At 40.7% G+C, this 21202-nt stretch overlaps 5 protein-coding genes across 5 annotated transcripts; 1 reads left to right on the plus strand and 4 right to left on the minus strand.

The window, feature by feature from the left end:
• Positions 1–923: 923 nt before the first annotated feature.
• Positions 924–4744, minus strand: Cbr-kin-14 (the record flags this gene model as incomplete). Its single annotated transcript, XM_045236684.1, has 9 exons — positions 924–1079; positions 1127–1239; positions 1540–1687; positions 1809–1972; positions 2650–2700; positions 3146–3299; positions 3347–3476; positions 3646–3784; positions 4579–4744. The coding sequence occupies 9 exons, from the start codon at positions 4742–4744 to the stop codon at positions 924–926; spliced, it is 1221 nt and encodes a 406-aa protein (XP_045097057.1).
• Positions 4745–5951: 1207 nt separating this feature from the next.
• CBG20480 lies at positions 5952–7478 on the minus strand (the record flags this gene model as incomplete). The annotated part of the gene is made up of 4 exons (XM_002646550.1): positions 5952–6100; positions 6175–6278; positions 6332–6491; positions 7328–7478. The coding sequence occupies 4 exons, from the start codon at positions 7476–7478 to the stop codon at positions 5952–5954; spliced, it is 564 nt and encodes a 187-aa protein (XP_002646596.1).
• A 7407-nt stretch (positions 7479–14885) lies between these two features.
• Positions 14886–16984, minus strand: Cbr-nars-1 (the record flags this gene model as incomplete). The annotated part of the gene is made up of 4 exons (XM_045236691.1): positions 14886–15233; positions 15530–15730; positions 15780–16835; positions 16895–16984. The coding sequence occupies 4 exons, from the start codon at positions 16982–16984 to the stop codon at positions 14886–14888; spliced, it is 1695 nt and encodes a 564-aa protein (XP_045097056.1).
• A 712-nt stretch (positions 16985–17696) lies between these two features.
• Cbr-nduf-6 lies at positions 17697–18227 on the plus strand (the record flags this gene model as incomplete). The annotated part of the gene is made up of 3 exons (XM_002646548.1): positions 17697–17837; positions 17889–18068; positions 18126–18227. The coding sequence occupies 3 exons, from the start codon at positions 17697–17699 to the stop codon at positions 18225–18227; spliced, it is 423 nt and encodes a 140-aa protein (XP_002646594.1).
• Positions 18228–18413: 186 nt separating this feature from the next.
• Cbr-prpf-4 lies at positions 18414–21146 on the minus strand (the record flags this gene model as incomplete). The annotated part of the gene is made up of 5 exons (XM_045236695.1): positions 18414–18524; positions 18751–19091; positions 19140–20094; positions 20190–20333; positions 20397–21146. The coding sequence occupies 5 exons, from the start codon at positions 21144–21146 to the stop codon at positions 18414–18416; spliced, it is 2301 nt and encodes a 766-aa protein (XP_045097055.1).
• Between the last annotated feature and the right edge of the window lie 56 nt (positions 21147–21202).

Raw genomic sequence — 21202 nt, forward strand, 5'->3', positions numbered from 1 at the left:
AGTGATGGCCCGAAACCCACAGATTCAGGCAGATCAGTGTGGCTCAAACATTTGTAGAGAAGCCAGTAAGAACAAAAAGAGACAATGGTGAGTTAATTGGCTCAATATGAGGTATCGTTTATAAATTGGATGCAACTAGCAAGTAAATCCATTTTTTTTGGGGCATTCAAATACTACATGTAATTCTAAAGAAATGGTTTTGAAAGTATTATAATATGGTTAAAGAATATTTGACAGCCTACATCAGTTTGAACTATAATCTATTCAATCAGAAAACCAAGAAAAAGAAACACCAATCAACAGCGCACACGAAGCATCTTGGCAGTGAAGAAGTCCTGTGATTCTCGTTCCTGCGATCCTCGCTGATCTTCTGAAGATAAAATAAGAAAAGAGTTCAGGAAGATACACGACGAATTTCGTATAATTTTTTAAAAATATGGATTACTGTAGTTTTCCTTGTCTTCAGAAATCAGTAGTCAACACATGGAAACTCTGATTTATTAATTCTTTTATCATAGCGAACATATTTCATTTTTCTTTGGATTACTGTAGTTTTAAGTTGTAATCAAGATCAGTGTCTTGAGAACATGTAAACCTAGGCCTCTAGCTAGATCAGGTTCTTAAACTGTTACAATTTAAGAAGCCCTCTCTCTCTCTCTCCCTTTTCTTGAAAAAAAATAACAAGGGGCACCAATCAAACTACATTATCACACAAATCAGTTGTAACTTCTTTCTCCTTTCTTCTTCATGATTCTTCTTTTTTTGCCCATTATTTCTTTTCTTGATGATGGCAAACCAACATTTTTCTAAAAGAATAATACTAATCGAATTAGTACCAACTAACGTATGTACTGCCTGAATAAAGAAAGCTAACAAAGGAACAGGGAAATAAAAAATAAGAAAAATGCATTTATTCAAAAAATCTATCTTTTCACTTTCAAACTGAAGCTCACATCTGAAGAAACTGGCATCGAGAGATCTTTCAATTTCAAAAGAACAAATTTCATTGTCGAACGATCCGCTGGAAGTTTGGTCCAACAGGATTTCAGTGCGATTTCAGAAATCATTGGAGGAGTAATCTGAAAACACAAAAGAATTACTCTGAATCTAAAAAATTTTTAGAAACCTCTGGAAACGGCATACGGTAGTCGTCGCAAAAAATCTTGGCTCTCGTTTGCAAGTTCGACATTCCTGGGTACGGATCAGCACCGTCGGCGTAGATCTCCCACATCAGGACGCCTGGTATTTCAGAATGTCAGAATTTAAGAAGTTCAGAATGTCAGAATCTCAGAATTACAGAATTTTAGAATCCCAGATCTCAGAATTTCAGAACCTCAGAATCTCAAAATCTCAGAATCTCTTAATTACAGAATTTAAGAATCTCAGTCTCAAAATTTTTTAATCTCAGAATCTCAGAATACTAGAATCCTAGAATCTCGAAATCTCAAAATCTCAGAATTTTAGAATTTCAGAATCTCAGAATTTCAGATGTTCAAAATCTAAAAATATCAGAATCTCGAAAGTATACCAAAATCTCACCAAATGCCCAAACATCACTTTTCAACGAGTACAATTTATCCTGCATGACTTCTGGAGCCAACCATTTGACAGGCACTTTTCCCAACGTGTCGTCATGCATTTCAGTGCGTTTATCATCCGAAAGTCCAAAGTCCGAAATTTTGATTTGCTGGAAATGTCGGATTTCAGAAATTCAAAAATTCAAAAATTCAGAAAATCAGAAACTCCGAAATTCTGAAATTTCGAGATTCTGAAATTCAAAAATATGGATTTCCAAAGGAAAGTCTCACATCAGTCAACGAGAGCAAGCAATTTCTCGCTGCAATATCTCGATGAAGACATTGTTTTTTCTCCAAATAAGCCAGTCCATCAGCAGATTCGATACAAAAACGAAGGCGTTCCGAGAGTGTTGTTTTGGTTTTATTCTTGCGAAGATATGAGAGCAACGAGCCATCTGAATATTAAGATTTTTGAATTTAACGCGTTGAGAGCTTGCTTCAAAATGAGTATAATCATGCCTAGGCTCCGCTAACTTTGATTTTCATACAAGCCCCGAAAATCGAAGTTCGAGAAATTGGGTCATGCATATGTTTATTTCAAAGCTTTAAATGCGCTGAATTCGAAATCACACGTATTGTTCAGAATTTCTAAAAAATGGAGGTTACGAGGAAACCAAAATACAACTACAAATATGAGCCTTTTCATGTAATTTGGTTTCCTCTTTTTTTTTCAGAATTAACAAACAATAATGGTGACTTTTTTAACTCTTACACATTTAGAGCTTCAAAATGAGCACATACATGACCTACTTTCTCGAATTTTTATTTATCGGGACCCGCATTCGCCTTTAAAGTCTGAGAATCAAAACAAGCAAAGCATAGGCATGTTTATACTCATTTTGAAGTTCCTGATACGCCCAATTAAAAATTTTTGAATGTTTTCAGAAATTTCCCTAAATTAAATTTAACATCGAATGTCTCATTTATTAAAATGTTCTGAGCAAGAAAAACTTGTTGATATCTCAAAAACTAAAAGAGCTTGAAAAAAGTGGTCAACTACAAAAACGATCAGCGCTCAATTTTACATCGACGGATGTCAAAAAAATGTTATCGATTCATCCCGAAAACTCACGAGGACACATTTCCATCACAATCATCAGTGGGTGAGCATGAACGGCGAGACCTGAAACGCTTTCAATGGAAATCCCTCTAATTGCTCATTTTAAACAAAATCCCAAACATTTTCATGATCCAAAAATCGTTTATATAACTTTTACACGATTCCAGGAACTCAAAGCTCCGATTTGAAATAAACACACAAATTATTATAAAACAAACAAATTCACATGGAATTGAAATTTGATCTCCCTTCTAAAAGCCACGTCATCAGAATTCATGAACTATGAACTCGGAGGATTCTAAGCCACTTATTTGCAAATCATAGGTCACAGTCCCCCTATCAGAAATTCTGAATCTCCGGAAGTTCAGAATCTCGGAACTTCAGAGTCTCAGAATATCAAAATGTCTGAATTTCAGAATCTTGGAATATCTGAATTTCAGAATCTCAAAAATGTCTGATCTCTTTCTCAAGGCCACCAATTTGCAGATCCTAGGCCACCATCCCCTACCAATAATTCTAACGATATGTGGATGAGAATATTTTCTCATCAATCGAGCCTCTTTCATAAACGCCGCCCGAGTTTCTCTCGTCATTTGACACCTCATCGTTTTCACGGCGACCTCCACTTTTTGACCGCCAATTTCACACTCGGCCAGTGAAACCTGAAATTTTTTGTTGCAACATGATGGCCTAGAAAAATCTAGGCCACCTCTCCAAACGCTCCTTCCCCAAGTTTTTTGATAAAAATCACACTTTCATGATCGATGATCCAATCAGGTTTCGAGATTGGTGATCCCAGCTTGACGCCCGAAATTTTGGTTATTGGAATTCCATTTGTTCTGAAAATGAGAGTAAAAGAGCTCAAAAGAAGGGTTAAATTATTCATTTTATCTGGTTTTTGGTTAGATTATGTTCTGCAAAAGAAGCCTCAAAACAATTTGACCTAATTATTGCGCCAAGATCAATTTTTGGTTTTTGATGGCCTAGATAAAAACCTAGGCCACGTACATATGCCACTGAAGTAAATGCTCGACAGTCTTCTCCCGATGGGTTCCTTCGAACCAAAAATTTCCGACAGCATCCGAGTTGACACCGAAATTGTGAAGTTTTCCATCGTAGCGAACCGATAAAATCATTGACATTTTGCCTGGAAAGGAGGGGGTTCTATGGATTGAACTTTACAGATTTTTTTCAGTGGAGCGAGGTTTCTCTTTGTTGGAAATTTCCTAGATTCATAGACATCCTAGATTCATAGACATTCCTAGATTCATAGACATTTCACGTGTTAGTGGTTTTCTCCCCTTCGTTGAAATAAATAAATAAATTTAAATTAAATAAAATTATTTTCGTAATCTTCGAAATTAACTTGTTCTTCAAAATTATTTCAGTTTAGCGAATTTAATTCGAACAAGTTTAAAACACTGTTTTTTTTTCAGAATTCGCAACTTTTCCCTTTTAAATTAATTTTTGGCTGTTCTCAAATTTTCCAAAAATTTTCACCAAAACGGAAATTTTGTAGAATTTCAGTTTTTAAATGTTTCCGACAATGAAAAACTTTTAGAATTTTTAGAATTTCGTTAGCATTTTTAGCATTTTAAGAGGCATTTTTTTAGCATTTTAAGAGGCATTGAAAATTTTTAATCAGAATTTATCAATCCTGCAAAATTTCGAATTCCCGCAAAATCGGTAATTTTCAATACAGCGCACATTCTCACCCGAAAACATTGAATTTTTTAGAATTCGCAACTTTTTCCTTTTTTAATGAATTTTTGGCACTTTTCGACAGTTCTCAAAACTTTTTCAAACTTTCTACCAAAACTGAAATTTTGTAGCATTTCAGTTTTTAAATTTTCCGATGATATAGATTTTCGTTTTTCAGCATTTTAAAAAATTTCAATCTCCTGCCAAATCATCAACTCTCAATAGAGCGCACATTCTCACCATGAACTTCAGAAGCACGAAGCAAAAAGTTGCCGTGTTTCGGAAGCAACTCTTCAGCGTCCTGCCGCTGCAGGACTCCATGAAACCAAGAATCGCCGTTATTATTATTCTGTCTCTCCTCAATCGCGGAGGATTCTGTCGACGTCGTATTTCCGTTCAATGACATCGTTCAACCTTCTACACGTCTTCTATTTCTTTTCTTCAGAGATGACGTCAAAAAAGCCTCCGTTTCGAGACTTCTTTTCGATAGAATACAAAATGTAAAATGATGCATTGATCTCCCAATTTTGATTCCCACGTATCCCACCAGACAGCAGATTCCAAGAATTAGAAAAAACAAATCTATATCAGTACACACTTTATTTCCGGGATTTCGTTTTGAGAAAGAAAGAAAAGAGGGACGGATGAAAATGAAAGAAGACACAAAAAAAACTAGTAACTCATTGTTGCATAAACGTCGTTTCGTTCCTTCCTGTTGTATGTACATTTTAAGATTAAAGAGAGAAGAAAAAGCGCCAAATTTGAAAAATTCCTAGTTTTTTTGCAGGGGGGTTCGGGAGCGAAGAATGATGAGGTTTCGGGTGTGGGGATGATTGGTTGATTTTTGTGAATTGAATAGCATGATCTAATAAAATGAGAATAGGGGAGAAAGAGGAATATAAAAGAAAAAACGACGCCCGTCTTTCACCGAACAATCGTCACCAAAACGTTTTATGTATGTTTTGTTGTGTTACAAAAACGAGCATTTTCACTTTGTTGTTGTGTATTTGGAAGGGGAAGAAAGAGGATTCCAGAAAAATTGAGAAAATCGAGGAGGGGGAAACACAGAAAATATACACTAGAATCAATATGCGAGGAGCTCGTTTCCAGTTTTACTGAAAACAAACTCAAATACATACAGACCGACTCCGAGAGATGGATAACAGAAAAAATAAGTCAAATAAGCAAATTTTTGCAAGATTTGCTCACAAATACGAGTTGGATGAAATTCAATTCGAAAGAGAGAAAAACACGGTGTACAGTACAAATGAAAACACATGGTGCCGGACCGACTCGAAAACCAGGCCAATTGGGGGGTAGAGTGTCGTGTCAGCCGATACCAGATACAGTTTGAAATTGACAAAAAAGAAAAAAAGGTGCATGTAATTTGGGGAGGAAGGAAGAGAAAAAGGGTGGATATTCTATGAAATGTGACAAAAAATGTAGTCCAAAAAAAGATGAAAAAAAGAGTGTAACTTGAATATTCAATGCTTTTGCAGAGAAGCAATGCGCTTCGGACTAGTTGGGACGGTGGGGGATGTTCAAGGGGAGAAAGATGACAGATCAATGCTTGCGCAGCACAAAATACCGAGATGATGGAAACAAAGAGTGGTTTAGATTCTTTGAACTTTATCCGACACAACAACAGGATTATTTTTTCTGATAGTTTCACGTTCCATTGTCTTGTAGTCGAATTGGCAGTTGTGCGCCTGATCGTAGCGGTGATCTCCGCAGTACAATCCTCCACATCTACACGAGAAACCTGAAATTAAATTTTGATTTAAAAACTCGGATCAGGATCCGGAATCATTGGAATCTAATAAGAAGAATACTCACCGGTAAGTCCAACCCGTTTTTTACACATATGGCATCTATTAGCTTTTTTCACCGGGGCAGGGGCGTCCACGACGATTGTCGTGGGTGCAGTGCTCTCAACAACCCTGAAACCAATCGATTGAATTCTTTGTATTTTTATCGATTTTTCGCTACTTACGTCGTCGTCACAGTTTCATCGGTCACACTGAGAATTTCTTCACAATCAAGCTTCACCGTTGCATCGGATGCACTGACGGCTGCTTTCATACAAAGTTCCACACTTGTCGGATCAGATTTAAGGGCAGAGGAGGAGGTGGCCATGGAAGACGGAGAAACAACTGCAAAAATTACAAATCAGAACCTAATCAATCCAGGGTAAATTCGCGTGCTTTCTATTTTTTCTCCCCAATATCACACTTGTGTGTCATGAGACAGGGCCCAGCTGATAACACGAAGTTTGGTCGGCGATCAAGAAAAAAAGAGGGAGAAGATGATTAAATAGCAAGTTCATCTGAATCAAAATCTGATCTGAACTCTGATAAGCTAGATTTTATGAGCTAGATTTTATTTTATTTTTCCTAGAAGTTCAAACCGCATTAATAATGCAAAAACTTTTCATCATGGATTAGTCATCTATCTCATCAATATATGCAAACATTAAGCCGTCAAGCAAGGATCGATACATGCATCTAATATGCTCATTCTCATTCGCAGCTTTCTATCCATTTTCAAGACACACACACACACACTCACGAAAAGGAACGAATGACGGTCGTTTTCAAGAGCGCCATATGGTTGAAAAATAAAATAATCCTGTTTTCTATTACCTTTTCTCAGCATAAACCAATCAGTCAGAAACCTAACAATGGGATTTTATTTCAATTATTGGCGAGCATAAATATGCTAATCGACAAAAGCCCTAGATTCGTCCAGCCATTTGCTAACAAAGAATTGAGAACCACTTATTGCACATATACTCTTTTTCCTCTTTTCTCTGTTCAGGGCCTAATTTTACACACCACGATTACTAAATGACCACTGGCGCCCGTGTCAGCCGATTTGTCAACTCGTTTTTATGTGACAAAGAACACCGATCGTCAGTGATCGATTTTCATTTCGCAATATTCAATTTTTTTTTCTGATTTTTTGATGTTTTTGAACCAGAAAAACTCACCAGGTGATGTGAGCCTGACAGCATCTTGCTGGCGCTTCAGCGTGTTCTTGAAGCATTGCGAACAGTAGCCTTCTGTAGCGGAGGCTCCAAAAAATCCGCAACCAGCACGGCAGGATGGTGGGGCCTGAGCTTGTTGTTGTTCGTTCTCCATTGGTTGACCTGAGCGACGCCCTGTAAGAAGAAAAAATATTATTGAGTAATTCAACTGAGAAAATTTGAACACGATGGAGAGAGGAAAAATGATTGAATATCATTTTTTGACGAAGAGATAACAAGAAAGACACGTAGGCAAAAGTACATCGGTCGTCACCGGGCCCCCAGGAGGCGCCCCCGAGAAAACAGTCGATGTAACAAAGAGAAAAAGAACAAAACATATCAAACGACGACACTCGACGGAGACATAAAAGACGTCATCATGTGATCCTTTTCTACAGAAAGCAAAGAGAGAAGATTACGAACACGTTGAGGCGCGCTGATGTTTTTTCCTCAATCGATTCCTAAACTGCGAACTTTTTTCGCAGTCGCTGCTGGCGTAGCAGCTCAAAAAGTCGTATACTTTGACATCAATAAAAAATGTGGTCACCAGAGAGAGGAAGGGAGCGTTTTCTCGAAAAAAAAAACGTGCACTTCACGAGACAGACCCCATCCATTCCTAAACATGAGTTTTTTCTTCTTCTAAAGGGATCTCAAATGAACAATTCCAGTACGCACTCGTTCTAATTAACACCTCGGGGCAGGTGGAATTGAGAATGTTAGAACAATAATTAAGAAATTTCTGTGTCAGAGTTAGAAGAAAACTCACGTCTATACATTTGAGAAAGTGGTGAAGAGAGGAAGAGTTGATGTTAGTGTGATGTCTAATTCGAGAATAATTTTTTTTTTCAGCGCTAGGGGTCAATTGATCGATTGGGGGCATCAAAATGTGAAGTATGACAAAACTATGATGTGTCACGAGAAAAAAAAATCTGAACTATTTTAACGCGACAAATGCACTATGGTAGTGACAGCGCAGTCCCCCGCCACCAGCCGTGTTGTAGAAGCAACTCTCATATGACCGAACACGATAGAGGTGGATGGGGCAGGTCACAAGGTGAAATGCAGTAAAGAACCACCAGTGAAAAAAAGGAAAAGAAAAAGTAGGAGAGGAAAAAAGAAAGAGGGGGACATTTGACAAAAGTGACTGAACCCGACTTAGAGAAGGGAAGACGCACGTCACGCGAAATAGACTTTCTCTAGTCCCGCTCTAGGCTTCGGCACTACTCAGACATACACAAACTACCAGGGAAATAGAAAGAGAAAGAAGAAAAAGGAAAGGAAAAGACCTCTTTTCCTCACTCTTTCCTCCCTTTTTCTTCTTCCTAGTATTACGCTCAACGCTCCCTTTGCCATCCCCTTTCACAGAAAGCACTTTTCTTCCGCCAAAAAATGATTCATCTTTCCAACGGCGTCGTCACTCCCACTTTCACACTATTCAGAATATTCTATATTATCGAATCAACACTATTCAGACAATCTCCTCCACTTGCACTCTATTAATTAAATGAACACGAGAGTGGAAATGCCCTCTTCAGCTCATAATACAAGACATATTAGGATCAAAATTTAAACTTCTACCGAGAGAATTCTAGAAGACTATTGCGTAATAATGATGTAATTGTCAGACAAATCCAAATCCCTCATTTCTGACATTAAAAAACACTCTGAACTGATGTTAGGTGGACTGACACACTCTCAACGAGATAGGGGAACAAAGAAAACTTTCGTTTTCCCAATGGGAATCAATTTCAATTGTCGAAGAGAGAAAAAGGAGAAGAGGAGAGTGGTGCTGGCAGTCGGGGAGGGGAAATTGCGGCGAAAGGGACTGAATCATGTGAAAAACAGAAAATTGAGAAGTGGTGGTGGGGGGAGCCAACAAAAAGTAAAACAGGGGATCCAAGAGTACTGAAAATGTTCTCAGGTGATTATCGGAGGTTCAACAAAAAACAGATTGAAGGCGACAGTTTCAACTACATGCGATGCCTCACGTGACAACGACGCAACGCTGCGTGTGCCTCAAAGGCACGCAATTCCCTTGTAACCAGACAGCTGCCTAGTGTCGCCGTACACTGCCGCAGCAGTGTCTCCTAGCGCATGATCGAGCGGCGGAGGGCGCCGTCTCTCGTTTTCATTCGTTGCGTCTGTCGCCACACGAGAAACAAATTTACATTCATTCACCCTCTCTCTCTACCACCCAGTACTACAACTACTAATACTGAAAATCGAACAATTTTTTAAAAAGAGAATTCGTCAAAAGAACGATGATGATCGGCGCAATTTAAAACTTGACTCGATGATTGTACTACTACATCAATCTCAATAAAAATACTGACGGTGAGAATAGAAAATAGAAACGATGAGAAGAAGAAGACGCCCAATCGTTGTGGTGGTACTACAGTTCGGCTGACTGATAAGCGTGATAAGATACCAAAGTGGGACGGCCAGCAACCAGCGCTTTATTAGTCGCTACGTCGACTAGGATAAGGAAATAATTATGACGAAAGGGATGGTTAAGACAAAACGAGACGGGTTTCGCTTTTTTTTTACTGGGTGCCTTTGGGAAGTTCGTAACAAAGGTGCTCATTATGCAGAAGTGCCACGAGCAGACAACAGCATTATAGGCTCTAAAGAGGGAAAGAAAAAGAAGCTTTGTGAATGGCTGAAAAGCGGGCGGAACATAACGGCAAGAGAGCCGGCTGAAAAATAGTAGGCGTGGTTTGGGTGAGGCCTAGTGACTAATGACAGAAAAAGTGCACCATCCATTGCCGCCCGAATAGTGTCGATGCACTTTGACACTCGTTCCAGCAGCCCGAAAAGTTCACCCAGATCGGCTTGCACAAGGTCTCGTCGTACCGGTCTCCGACCTTTTAGTACATCACAGGGAAACGAGATCTGGTGAGAGCGAGGAAGTCACTGGAGGGAGGACATGGAAAATAGAAACCAAAAAGACGTAGATTAGAACTGAAGAGGGTTTTTGGTGGTGGTGAAAGGCGAAAAAACAACTCTCAAGGGTCTAATGAACCATTTCGATGGTTGAATATTAGTCGAAAATCAAAGGATATAAGGAACAGAATGGCACAGGCGGCACACAAAGTATGAAACCAAACAAAAAGAAACGTCAGAATTTTTGAGCGAGCAGGGAATTGAAAATCGATAGAGGAAGGTTCTCGAATGTTCTCTGCGTATTTCGAAACACATCGAATACCAGGTGGATATGTAAATTCTGGGAAATATGGAATACCAGGAAGAAGAACAATGTTAGTGCGTTCTCAGAAATCGAAAATCAGGGACATCACAAAGGGCACGAAATGGGAAATTCGATAAAGGAACGACGAATAGTCGACTATTGCGTCACTCTCTGAAAAGACGAGATAAGAAAACGCCTCGAGAACATTCTATCATGTGAACGACAATTCTTATTGATTTTCGATTGATTCGAAAAGACTTTCGTAATTCCCGGAACTTTCCAGAACCATGGGAAAAATAATAATTCCTTCAATTTCCATTAGACAAAATTTGAGAGAATAACATGAATCAGAATGTGATATTTCTCGTACACAGCTTATTTGATCATTCTGCTTAGCGATCTGCGTCAAAAGAGTGAAAAAATCAAAAGGAAATGGAAAAAAAGCAGCTGACACAAAACGAATTCCACTTCCTACGTGGACATGGCAACGACCATAGACAGACTAAAAAACAAGAGGGACCAAGGGAACACTGGTAATTAAAAAAGGAAGCTGGCTGGTTCCATTCACTATAGACAGCCGGGGGGAACACGTGGAAGGGACGAGAACACTGCCCAAGTGGTACGAGGGGTCACCGAACCAGGACTGCCTGACTAACAGACTCCAGCCAGGCACTCTTCACCACCACCACCACTGCAGACGGACTGACTGCTGCTGCTATCGACCAGCATCACACGATGACAATTTGTGTACGCGACGCGGCCGCAGCGCAGCGCTCAACCCTGAACAAACGGGCCTTCGTCCTCGGGGGGGCAGGACTGAAGAAGACCGACTGTTCTTCTCTTTTTTCATAGACCTCAGTTTTTCGAAAGAAACGAAAAGAAAAACGGTGTGTGATTCGGGTTCGGCTCCACGGGATGCTTGCCGGTCATCTCTCTTTCTTGTCAGTTGTCAGCTGACTTTTTTATTACCGCACTTTGGATTTTCAATTTTTTGTTCCGCTATTTCGTGGTGGTATTTTTCTTTTCTAATTTATCGGAAAGGTTTGATGCATCGATTTTCCGATCAAAAATATGATCATACGCTAAATAATCAACTAACTTTTGTTTCTGTTGTACATTTCGAGAACCCCACTTAACCTATTGATTAGGTCGTGAAACGAAAACGTCAAGTCAACTGGTGCTCAGAGCACACATCGTTCGATTCCTGTTTTTCATTCGTCACTGCCAAGGAAGTGACTCAAAAAACAATTTTTGCGAGAGTGAGCACCCACCACTCTCCGTTTCTCTCGTCGTTTCTAGAGCATATACTCGTCATTTCGCTGAAAACTGACTCATATATTCCTACTCTTTCTCTATTTCAGCTGTCTCGCGGTTTCAGCTTTTTCGCGCTCCTTTTTCTGAGAACACAGAAAACGAACAAAAAAGAGACGACGACGATGACTGCTGGAACAAGAGCAGCTCGAAATTTTCAGATAATGAGCCGGCTGTTCTGGTGGGAGAAAGGAGGAAGAAGATGAAGAAGAAAAAAACATAACTGAATTTTTGTGTGTGGGGTAAAGTAGACGTCACCGACGGGTATTACTATCAGAACCGACGTGTTTTCGACTTAAAAAGAACGGAAGAACAAAAAATACGAGTGGGGAGAAAAACACTGAAAAAGAGACTGGCCCAGTCGGCAAAGTTGATGAAAAAATCATAGAAAAGTGGAAAACGCATAAAGATAAGCGAGACCTAGAAAATTAGGAAATTTTAAGCGCCTTTAAAGAATGTTCACGGCGACGCAAAGTTTCACAATTTTCTACAGTAAACTTTCAAACACCGAATTTCCGAGAAAACTCAATAAAATTAGTTCTTAGCCTCGAGAAAATGTCAAGAGAAGTCGTGCTAATACAGGTAGAATCTGTTCTTATGGCAGAGATGTATGAAAAAGTTATCGGCGCACCCAGAATTTGTGTGCGTTGACAGAAAACGTATTTGCCAATCAGCACCATTAATCATAGGCTTCGATTAGGATATAAAGATATTCAGCACAGACATGACGACCTTTTTGAAGAGGTTCAACATAACACGATAGGCTTCCTGCGATGAATCGGAAGGACCTCAGCTTGTTATCCCGAACACGAGAGGCGAGCAAATATTCAAACGCCCCGAGGGAAGGAAGCCTAAATGAGAGTAGGCGAGAAAACGAGATCCAGACAAAATACGACGGGAATCGATGGAAAGAGATGGAAAGGAAAAAAGAGATGATGCTAGGGATGCTGCTGCTGAGGCGGAAGAAGGACAAGTCGGATTGGACGCGGAGTGAGAATCGGAGACGACGGGAGAAATGGGGTTATTTTATCGGCGATGTTGATCACAACGGGGTCCCGACCTTCTATTAGCTTTGAGATTTACGCAACTCAGAGAGCTGCGAAGGTCGTCTGATCTCCCATTGATGAAGGACGATAGAAGAAGGAGATGAGCAATTTGTTTGAGATTTTTTATTTATTCCCGTCTCTCTTTCTCTCACTTTTCTCCTTCTCTTCCAACCATTTTACTGGTTTGCCAGTGTACACACTCGCACAGGGTATTTCTGTATTTTTGGCACTGTATCGCCGCGCTGAAACGACCCGCCATGTCAATAGTTGAAGAATCGTTCGTTTCGGTTTTTCCGCAATGATTTTGAAACAAACTCGAAAATCAAACATCTCGGGGTAAAAGGCGAGAGAAATCGAAAGGGAAAAGAGCATCTGATATTATTTATTAGTCACAATTCTAGGGATTCAGGTGATTTTTTCAATGCAGATGATGTTAAAGGGTGAAAATTATATCAATATACAAGGTTCATGGTATATAACTTCAAAAGTTCATAAAAAAAATCGTATTTCGAAAAAATCCTGACGAAAATCAGAAAAATGATGACAAAAGTTTAAAGGAGCACAGGGAAATGACACATGTGGGCTTCGCAAGGGAAAACACTTTCGTAGGCGCGGCAAGTATTTTCGTTCAGTTTTGAGGTGAAAACTCTTTAAAATTCTTTGCCAGCGAATTTCGAATAAACAATAAAGTCAGAAATTTTGCTATGAACTTTACCTACTACTACTATTTCACCACCTCCATCCGTGTCATCCTCCGCAAAAAACAGGACACCCAAAGTCAGTAAACAAGAAGACGACGTGTGTACTATTTTTGTTTTTCAACCATATTCTCATCAGAAAACTGGAGAGGGGACACAGATAGTGCTTTACTAAATATTTTGAAGTTTTTTTTTGCTGTGGCTAGAGACAAAAAACAAGAGATGAAGTAAAGTTGAAGCTTGATTGTGCTTGGAAAAAAAGTTAAGAGGAATCGGGAAAAAAAGAAAAGAAAAAGTGGAGAACAGCTCTCTAGAGGGACTCGTAGCGGCGGGGACGTCATCTGAAAAGGGTACTCAGGGTCCTGAGAGGCAAAGAAGAGAATGTTTCCTGTTTTCACAACGTGATTACATCATAAAAGTGGATTGTTTGGAAAGTGAATCGATTTGGTTGCCCCTGGTATACACATGGGAGGAAAGGGAAAGAATCGATGTAATCGCGCGACGTTAACAAAAACTCGCTTCTGGCGACAGATGACGTTGAATTGTTCGCTGACGGGAAGAGAGGTGTGCGAAAGGGGGATTCAGTAGGCGGCGAAAAGAATAACTAAGCAGTTTTTGAGATTCAATTAGGATACAAAAGGATAGTCTATTTTAAGAATTCGATGGCCAAAAGCCAAGGAAGTTCTATTAAAAACAGATTGCTGTGCACGTGATGATTGGTGGTTCGTTTTGATGATATCACTGAAGAAGAGATAAGAGAGGAGAAATCGGGGTAAATACAATACGGCAGAAGAAATCTGTTGAAGCCATTTGGAGGAAATTCGGGGGCGCCTTCCGGTGGCAGGTTGCCCCCTCTCTTTCGGTTCAAAAGAGCATACATACGGGCGCGGGGAGCTGTGTATGCTCAGACGAGTCAACTATGCTGAGCAAACAGCCTGGGGACAAGACTGGGAGCCCCCACCAACTCGTTCTATTTCAGTAGTTGGGTGCTGCTGGTGTCAAATGAATCGTACATGGTTATTTATGTATGAGCTACTGCTGGTGGCGGAAGAAAAAAGCATTAGTCTTTTTTTTTTGAGGGGGCCTTTTTACCTATTTAGCTTATTTGATTTTTTTTCTTCAATAATTTTATGCTAAAATATATTACCAAAACTGGGAAACAAAACGAAAAAACAAAAACCGACGAATATAATAGTTATAAAGCCAATCGGTCTAGTGACAGAAAAACGCGGAAATGTTGAATGGGGAACAATAGAATAATGCAATAAAGGAAATCGGGTTTATGGAGCACATCTGCCGACAAATCGTGGGTACAGACAGACGTCACGAATGTGGTTGGTGCCGGTGAGCCAGCAGATGAATCGCTCGAGTCCCAATCCGTATCCTCCATGTGGAACGCTTCCGTATTTCCGCTGGTCCATGTACCAGAAATAGTTGGTTGGACTGAGTCCAGCACGTTCGAACGCGGCGAGCATCTCATCTTCCTTCCAGATACGCATCGATCCTCCGACGATCTCACCGACTCCTGGCATTAAGAGATCCACAGATTCAGTGAGATCTTTGTCGTCTTCACAACGTGGCATATAGAAGGCCTTGATTCCAGCTGGGAACCGGTTGAGAAGGATTGGCTATAAATTTTTAGAGATTTATACTTGAAATTGTTTTCAATCAGTATTTTTCTGGTACGAAAAGATCGGAGCTGGTCCCACAGCGACAATTACAGTAGCCCAACAATATGTTTATTTTCCGGATTCATTTTCCCGCTTTTGTCAATTTTTCTGGCATTTTTTTTTCCAGAAAAGTCGCAAAAATTGATAGTATAAAATTGACTGAAAACTCACGAATTCGTGATAATAAATCCGGGAAATAAAAATACTTTTAGGTTACGGTAGCTGTCGTTGTGGGACCTTCGGCCACCGTCCACAGCTCTGATTTTTTTTTCGTATAAGAATAATATACTAACCACTCCAATCGTGTCGGTCATCTTTCTTTCAGCAGCCTCAGCAATATCTTCTCCATATACGAACTTCTCTCCGTTCTCGTTGCGCACATCGTTCTCCTGAAGCCAAGCGATCGCCTCCTTGTATTGCATTCTTCTGAATGGACGAACTGGTGCTGTATATCCCTAAAAATAAGCTCCCTAGAATTTTTGTTAATATGGAAGAGGGACTTACAGGGTTGACGAATTGGATCAATCCAGCGGTCACTGGATCAGCGAGAAGACGATCGACAGTGTCACAAACAAGACTTTCGATACGATCCATGAGTTGATCGAAAGTGATGAAAGCGCATTCAGCTTCCACGTGTTGGTATTCGGAGAGATGACGACGAGTACGAGATTTCTCAGCCCTGTATGATTGAGCAATACAGTAGACGTCTCCAAGAGCAGCGTTGCAAGTCTCCAGATAAAGTTGAGAGGATTGTGTCAGATAAGCGGGCTCTCCATAGTAATCAAGTCCGAATAACGTGGATCCTCCTTCAACTTGAGTTTGGACCAGAGTTGGTGGTGCCACTTCAGTGTAGCTGGCAGCGAAAAAGTGATCTCTCATGGCACGAGTGGCAGCAGCTCGGATTCTGAGAATCCTCGAAGCGTTCTCTCCACGGATTACGAGATGGCGGTTGTCGAGCATGACATCTACTCCAGCGTCCTTGTTGAGAACGTTGTCGATTCCACCGGCTGGTGATCCTCCAATAAGCTCCCAGTAGTCCACAGTGAGCTCGTGGCCATCTGGAGCATCTTTTCCATTTGGAACAGCTCTGATAACTCCATAGACTTGAACAGACGACTCTGTTGAGAGAGTCACTGCGTCATAACTTTGACAGAGTTTGTCGTTGAGAACGCATTGAAGGAATCCGTATCCATCTCGAAGGATAAGGAACATCAGAGACTTTCCTTGGCGGCGAAGACGATGCACCCAGGCCTTAATGGTTACACGCTGATCACGATGAGCAGTAGCTTGTCCGATTTTGATAGTTTTGGCTTCCGGAAGAGATTCATCGCGAGTGAAGGTGATTGCTCTGGCGGCTTCGATAGCAGCATCATGAGCTTCTTGGGCGTGTTCTGCTTCTTTTTCTCTCACTGCCGCTTTTTCTAGTTTCTTCAATTCAGCCTCATACTTCTTGGCGGATTTCTTGAGAGCAGCTTTTGAGACTGGCTCCCAACTCTCATCACCTCCTTCTGCCTTTGTCTTCATATGATACGATCCAGTGTTTTTCGAGATAAGCATGGCCTGGAATGATTTATGCTTTTAGTTTGAGCCCTATAATTTTTTTGCTCGATAAAATTTACCTGAACCAAAGTGGCCAATGGTTGTTCCTCGGTTCCTGGGTTCTCATCGGATCCAGCTTCAACGTCGATGTAGAACTGTTGTGCCGCCATTTTTTACCTTGAATTTGAGATAAATAGAGCTCAAATATGTACAAAAGCCTAATAAGTATGTACAAAATACACAGTCACAACAAGTAGTTACTTTAGATGTATGAATTGTTAAATTCTGAATTTCCCACAGCTAGGCTACTAATTTATGGTTCGGAAAATGAGTGAAAGTGGAAGAAATCTGATGAAAATTCCAACGAGAGTCAGGTTGTGCAATCGCAAGAAAGTTTCGTAAGATTCGATGTTTGCGGAGTGAACTTTTTTTTCCTGAGCAAGAACATGAAATAAATGAGGAATTTTGAAACATTTTAGCACTAAACTCTTGAAAGAACAACTGGCTTTCAATAAAACTTTATAACTTCGAATGTAACCAAGACGGCTTTAGCAAAAAGCCATTTGAAAAATTTTATATAGCTTCCGATACGGTGTTCAACAACAAATTGCGCATTGGACGCAGGCATTTTGACCAACGACAGTTTGCGTCCAGTGTCGGACATCAATTATTTTTTTTGACTTTGTGTCAGCTGATAAATCATAATTCCCCGTATTTCTAGTAATTTTCGAAAAAATTAGAATTGTCAGAATGTTGACAATCTTCTTTTCACGATAATGCCCACTAGCCATCCTTACTTTTTCGTTTTATGAGCCTCTGAAAAATGTTTTCTTCTGAACCGTTTTATGATTTCTCAACCTCTCAAAGTTCTTATTTTCAGTGATGAACCGACTCCTCCAACAGACCGCTTCGCGCGGCTCGTTGGCCGTTCGCGCTTCATCAACAGTAACCACAAAGCCGCCAGCACCAAATCAGATCACCAAGCAAAATGCGCAATTCGATAAGGTCACCCATACTGGACAAGTGAGTTTTTGAAAAAATCAGTGTCAAATTTGAAAAACGTCTATTTTCAAGGCTTGGGATCAATCAGACTACCGACTCCAACGTTTCGACATCTCCAAGAAGAGCGTTAACCCAAACGTGGCGATGTATTTGATCGATCAGCGCCCACCGGAGGATTGTGGTGATAAGAGAATTGTCTGGTGTGATGGAGGACATCCAGCTCTTGGACACCCAAAGGTTTATATCAATTTGGTGAGTTTTTTTTAATTTTGAAAAATTATAATTAGCAAAAAACTCGGCCTTTTTCAGGATAAGCCAGGAGTCCATGCATGCGGATATTGCGGCAACCGATTCTACAACTCTCACGCGACGAAAGGAGAGGACATGAAGATTCAGCACCTCAATTGCTAAACAATTTTTAGATTCTCTTTTTATGTTTGGTATGTATGCAAAACAAAATAAGACATTAGAAGTACCTTTTTTATCTCTAAAATTTTTGGTTTTTCAAAAATGAACATGAAAATGGGTGTGCAACCAAAAAAGAGGGGATACAATGGAGATCAAGGATAGATAATAGTGAACGAGACGATATTCAAATTATTTGATAGGAATAGTGAAGAATGGATGCTTGAGTGCTTCATTACAAGTGATTCTTTTGCTAGGATCCAGAACGAGCATACCGTCGAGAAGACTTCTGAAGGCTTGTACCTGAAAATTCAAAAAATTGTGGTCATAACCCAATCAGCCATATCGTGAAAATTAACCGAAGATGAGCACCGCTCATGACCTGATATTCTATTTTCGCTCTTATAAAATCCCCACTCCTGTAATTTAACGGAGTGGCGAGGAACATAGAGCGGGGAGGGAATCGAACCCGGGACCCTTTGAATAGTACTCTGCGTCACAACCACTACACTACAACTAGCCCCGTTACACTCACCTGTTCCATCTGTTCTCTTCCCAGTCGTTGACCAGCAATCAATTCCGACTCAAGACAACGCGTTGGTTTGAGATTTGCGAGTACCGTAATTTTGTTTCTCTCGGTGACTTTATCAACTTCGTGGTACAACAGGTTGCAATTCACATCGAAGTGGGTATCCTTGAATTGTGATTTCCGGACAAGCTTATTTGGATATTTTCCCTTGACATCAGTGAACAATTTCAACATGTGATTGTTTGATCTTCCTGGGAACATGATTTTTCCAGTGTATACCTCGTAAAGGGTCACAGCGACGGACCACAGATCAATAGCGTAGTCGTGACGGACACCGAGCACTGAAAATGAACGAATATAACTCTGAAGCTCTTAAAATTAAAACTCACTAATTTCCGGTGCACGATAAAATCTTGAAACTAAGTAAGGCGCCAACTCTTGCTCATTGACCCGTCCTGCCGATCCAAAATCACACAATTTGAGAGTCAGTTTCGACTCATTCACCAGAATATTATCCGGTTTAATATCCGCATGCACGAATTCCAATTTCTTCAGAAGACGAAGCGCGAGAAGAAGCTGTTGCGCGTAGCTCCGAACCGCCTTTAAGTGAAGACCATCTTTCTGTCCGTACTTCTTCAAAAGCTCTCTCAAATTCATACTCAAGTTCTCAAACACCAAACACAGGTGGTTATGATGTTTGAAGGTTCTGAACAGACGAAGACAGTGGTACTTATCCTCCTTATCAGCTTCGTTGAGCTTCCGCAGAACTTCTAGCTCTCGGAGTCCAGTTTTATACATAACCTCGTTGTTTCTGATAATCTTCACAGCTACCGTATTCCCTTTGGTTTGATCATTGCATCTGCACACATTACCGAAGACTCCAGCTCCAGTGAATCCAACGACTCGGTAGCGAGTATCCAAAAGTTCTCCGATTCTCACCCGATAGTAGCCCTCAACATCATCCCAGTTATCTTTGAGAGTATCGTGAACCGCTCCAGAATGCCCATCAATCGTAGTACTATCCTGTGGAAGCTCCTCGTTATCAGCGAACATATCGAAACCATCATCGTCTGCTTCTTCTTGATTCTTCTTCTCCGCTGCTTCTTTCCTCTTTTTCTCTTTCTCAGCTTCTCGTTTCTCCTGTTCCTTCAACTTGGTCTGCCAATCCTCGCGTATCTCATCTTCCTTCTCTCTGTTCAGTGTCTCATCCACACTATGCTCATCAGCACCAGCCATATGAACCATTTTATCTCGGAGTCCGGCAAAAAAGTCAGTTGGAGTGTCGTTATCAGATTGGAAGCTAGCAGGAGTGGAGGTGCCGCTGTTTTCGCTGTCGAAACGGGTCTGGAAGATTAAAACGTTTGGAAAAGGCCTAATTTTGACATAATTCAATTTGTATTATGTAATTGATTTCCTTCAGAAACGAGAAAAAAGCTTACCGATTTAATGAGAGCTCTTGCCTCGGCCAACTGCTTGTCCTGCTCATTATCACTGTCAGAATCTGAGCTGCTGTCTTCAGAATCATCAGTTTTCTTGCTGGTGACTGCGTCACTTCTCGGCGTGCTGCTGCCTTCGCGTGGAGTCTGAAAGTTTGAAAATAGTTAGACCTAGATTGAAAACTTTGCAAATGTATGATACCAACTCACATTTTCACCAGTCTCTTCTCCTTCCATCTTTTTCATTATTTGTAATCGTCTCTTTCTAGCTTCCTCAATCTTCTTCTGCTCATCATCAGAATCCGAATCCATCGTCCACTCAATCTTCTCTTCTTCTTTCTTCTCACCATCTCGATCGCTACGCCGTCTATCTCGATCGCCACGTCTTCTATCAGGGCTCCTTCTGTCACTGCGATGATCATCGCCTCTTTTCCGATCGTCTCGAACGTTTCTCGCGTTCTCCACGCTCCTATCACGTCTTCTAGTATCTCCGTGTCGTCTATGATCATCCCGTTGTCGCTGAGTCTCTCTGTCCCGCCGCTCAGCTTCTCTTCTTCGACGAAGCTCTCGATCTCGTCGTTCCGCACTTTTGGAGCGTTCTCTTCGTGGCGGACTTTTACGATCACGACTTTTCGATCTCTCTCGTCTCTCAGAATCCTTTCTACCCCTTCTCTGCGATCCATTCTTCCCATTCTTCTCGTCCTCTACATTCCGTCGTTTTGCTGGAGGTTCGTCCGCTACTTCTCGATCCTTATCTCTTCTATGCTTTTTCTCCTTTTTGTGTTTCTTTTCCTTCTTGTGTTTCTTCTCCTTCTTATGATGCTTCTTCTTCTTCTCTCCCTTTCCAGCAGACCTCTCAGAATCCGTTCTAACTCTTTTCTCGGATTCCGATTCGGATGCCGTTGACGACGCACCGTCTGTCTTCACCTCTCCATCCTCATCGACAATAGGTTTCTCCATGGTGACCTGAAACGATTAATATTCAATTTTTCTTGCTCCGAGCTCATCCAAAACTG

Source organism: Caenorhabditis briggsae, assembly GCF_000004555.2.
Source record: "Caenorhabditis briggsae complete genome, chrI, whole genome shotgun sequence".
NCBI classification, from domain to species: Eukaryota; Metazoa; Nematoda; class Chromadorea; order Rhabditida; family Rhabditidae; genus Caenorhabditis; species Caenorhabditis briggsae.